Source organism: Nothoprocta perdicaria, unplaced genomic scaffold (assembly GCF_003342845.1).
Source record: "Nothoprocta perdicaria isolate Ctin4 unplaced genomic scaffold, notPer1 scaffold_571, whole genome shotgun sequence".
Taxonomy (NCBI): Eukaryota; Metazoa; Chordata; class Aves; order Tinamiformes; family Tinamidae; genus Nothoprocta; species Nothoprocta perdicaria.
The window spans coordinates 19128-20266 of NW_020455834.1; the positions used below are offsets into that span (position 1 = coordinate 19128).

At 71.1% G+C, this 1139-nt stretch overlaps 1 protein-coding gene across 1 annotated transcript in view; it reads right to left on the bottom strand.

The window, feature by feature from the left end:
* The window catches only part of SPTBN4 (spectrin beta, non-erythrocytic 4), a gene marked incomplete at its 3' end in the record, with an annotated part of 18998 nt that extends 18538 nt beyond the window's left edge, over window positions 1–460 (bottom strand). The window contains exons 1-2 of the mRNA XM_026048813.1: window positions 313–460; window positions 33–183 (exon numbers count right to left, since the gene is read on the bottom strand). Of these exons, the coding sequence (XP_025904598.1) occupies window positions 33–183; window positions 313–460 (299 nt within the window). The remainder of the gene's footprint in view (window positions 1–32; window positions 184–312) is intronic.
* Between the last annotated feature and the right edge of the window lie 679 nt (window positions 461–1139).

Here is a 1139-nt window from a genome sequence, read left to right on the forward strand (position 1 = left end):
CCGGCGCGCGCCCGCCGCCGCCGCCGCTCACCAGCTGCTCGCCCGAGAGCACCTCGAGCAGCCGCGTGAGCACGTAGCCGTCGCGCAGGTCCGCGTAGAGGTCCGAGACGCGGCAGGACGCGCGCGCCAGGTGGGAGTTCACCCACTTGGTGAACGTTTTCTTCTGCACGGCGTCCCGCTCGTCTGCGTGGAGAGACGGCATCAGCCCCCGCGAGGGGCCCGGGCGTCCGGGTGTCCCCCCCGGCCCCTTCCCACTGCCTCGCTCCATCCATCCTCGCTCCATCCATCACCCCCGTGGCGACCCGCACGCACCGGCCAGGGCTTTGATGCGGGAGCACTCGAAGAGCTTGGCGGAGGCGGTGGTCTCGTCCCAGCCGCGCGGCTCGCTGCCCTCCCACGCGCTGTTGTTGTTGGCCGCCTGCACCTCCATGTTGTCCAGCTCGGCCGCCACAGCCGCCATGGGGAGGACGGAGGGGCTGCGGGGACACGGGCACGGTGACAAGGCGGCCGCGAGCTCCAGAGCGCGCCGAGGGGGGAGACACTTTGCATGCGTGGGGTGCACCCAGGTCCTGCATGCGCCATGGGGTGGCAATGGTGGCTTCTGCAGAGCGCCCGATGCCCGCCCGCTTTGCCCGTGTCCCATGTGGGAATTGCCCTTTCCGCGCCCATGCTGGGAGCGCTGGGATGGGAGCCGAGAGCCTGAAATAGCCGGGACAGGGCAGAGCAGTGAGCGGATCCTTGCCCTTGCCCGGCGTGTCTGCATGGGGCGCCCCAGGGAATCCCGCTGCGCCCCTGGGTGAGGATGAGCCCCCTGGGGAGCAGAGCGTGGCCCCCCCGGGCCCAGGGCGGCTGCAGGAGCGTGGCTCGCGCTAACAGACCTCGAGTGTGCGCCGTCCTGCGCGGCACTTGTTGGCTCGTTTTCACCTGCCCCCCAAAAACCACCCCGGGAAGGGGCGATGCAGAGCGGGGCGAGGGGCAGGAGGAAGGGCGGGGGGCCGGGACCCCCACTTTGGCTATCATCTCCACCGAGCGCCCCAGGACAACCCCTGAAGCCGTCCGAGAGGGACTCACTCCCAGGGCTCCAGGGTCCGTCCTGGACCTCTCCGCACGCCCCTCAGAGCCCCTCCTGCAACCCCCCC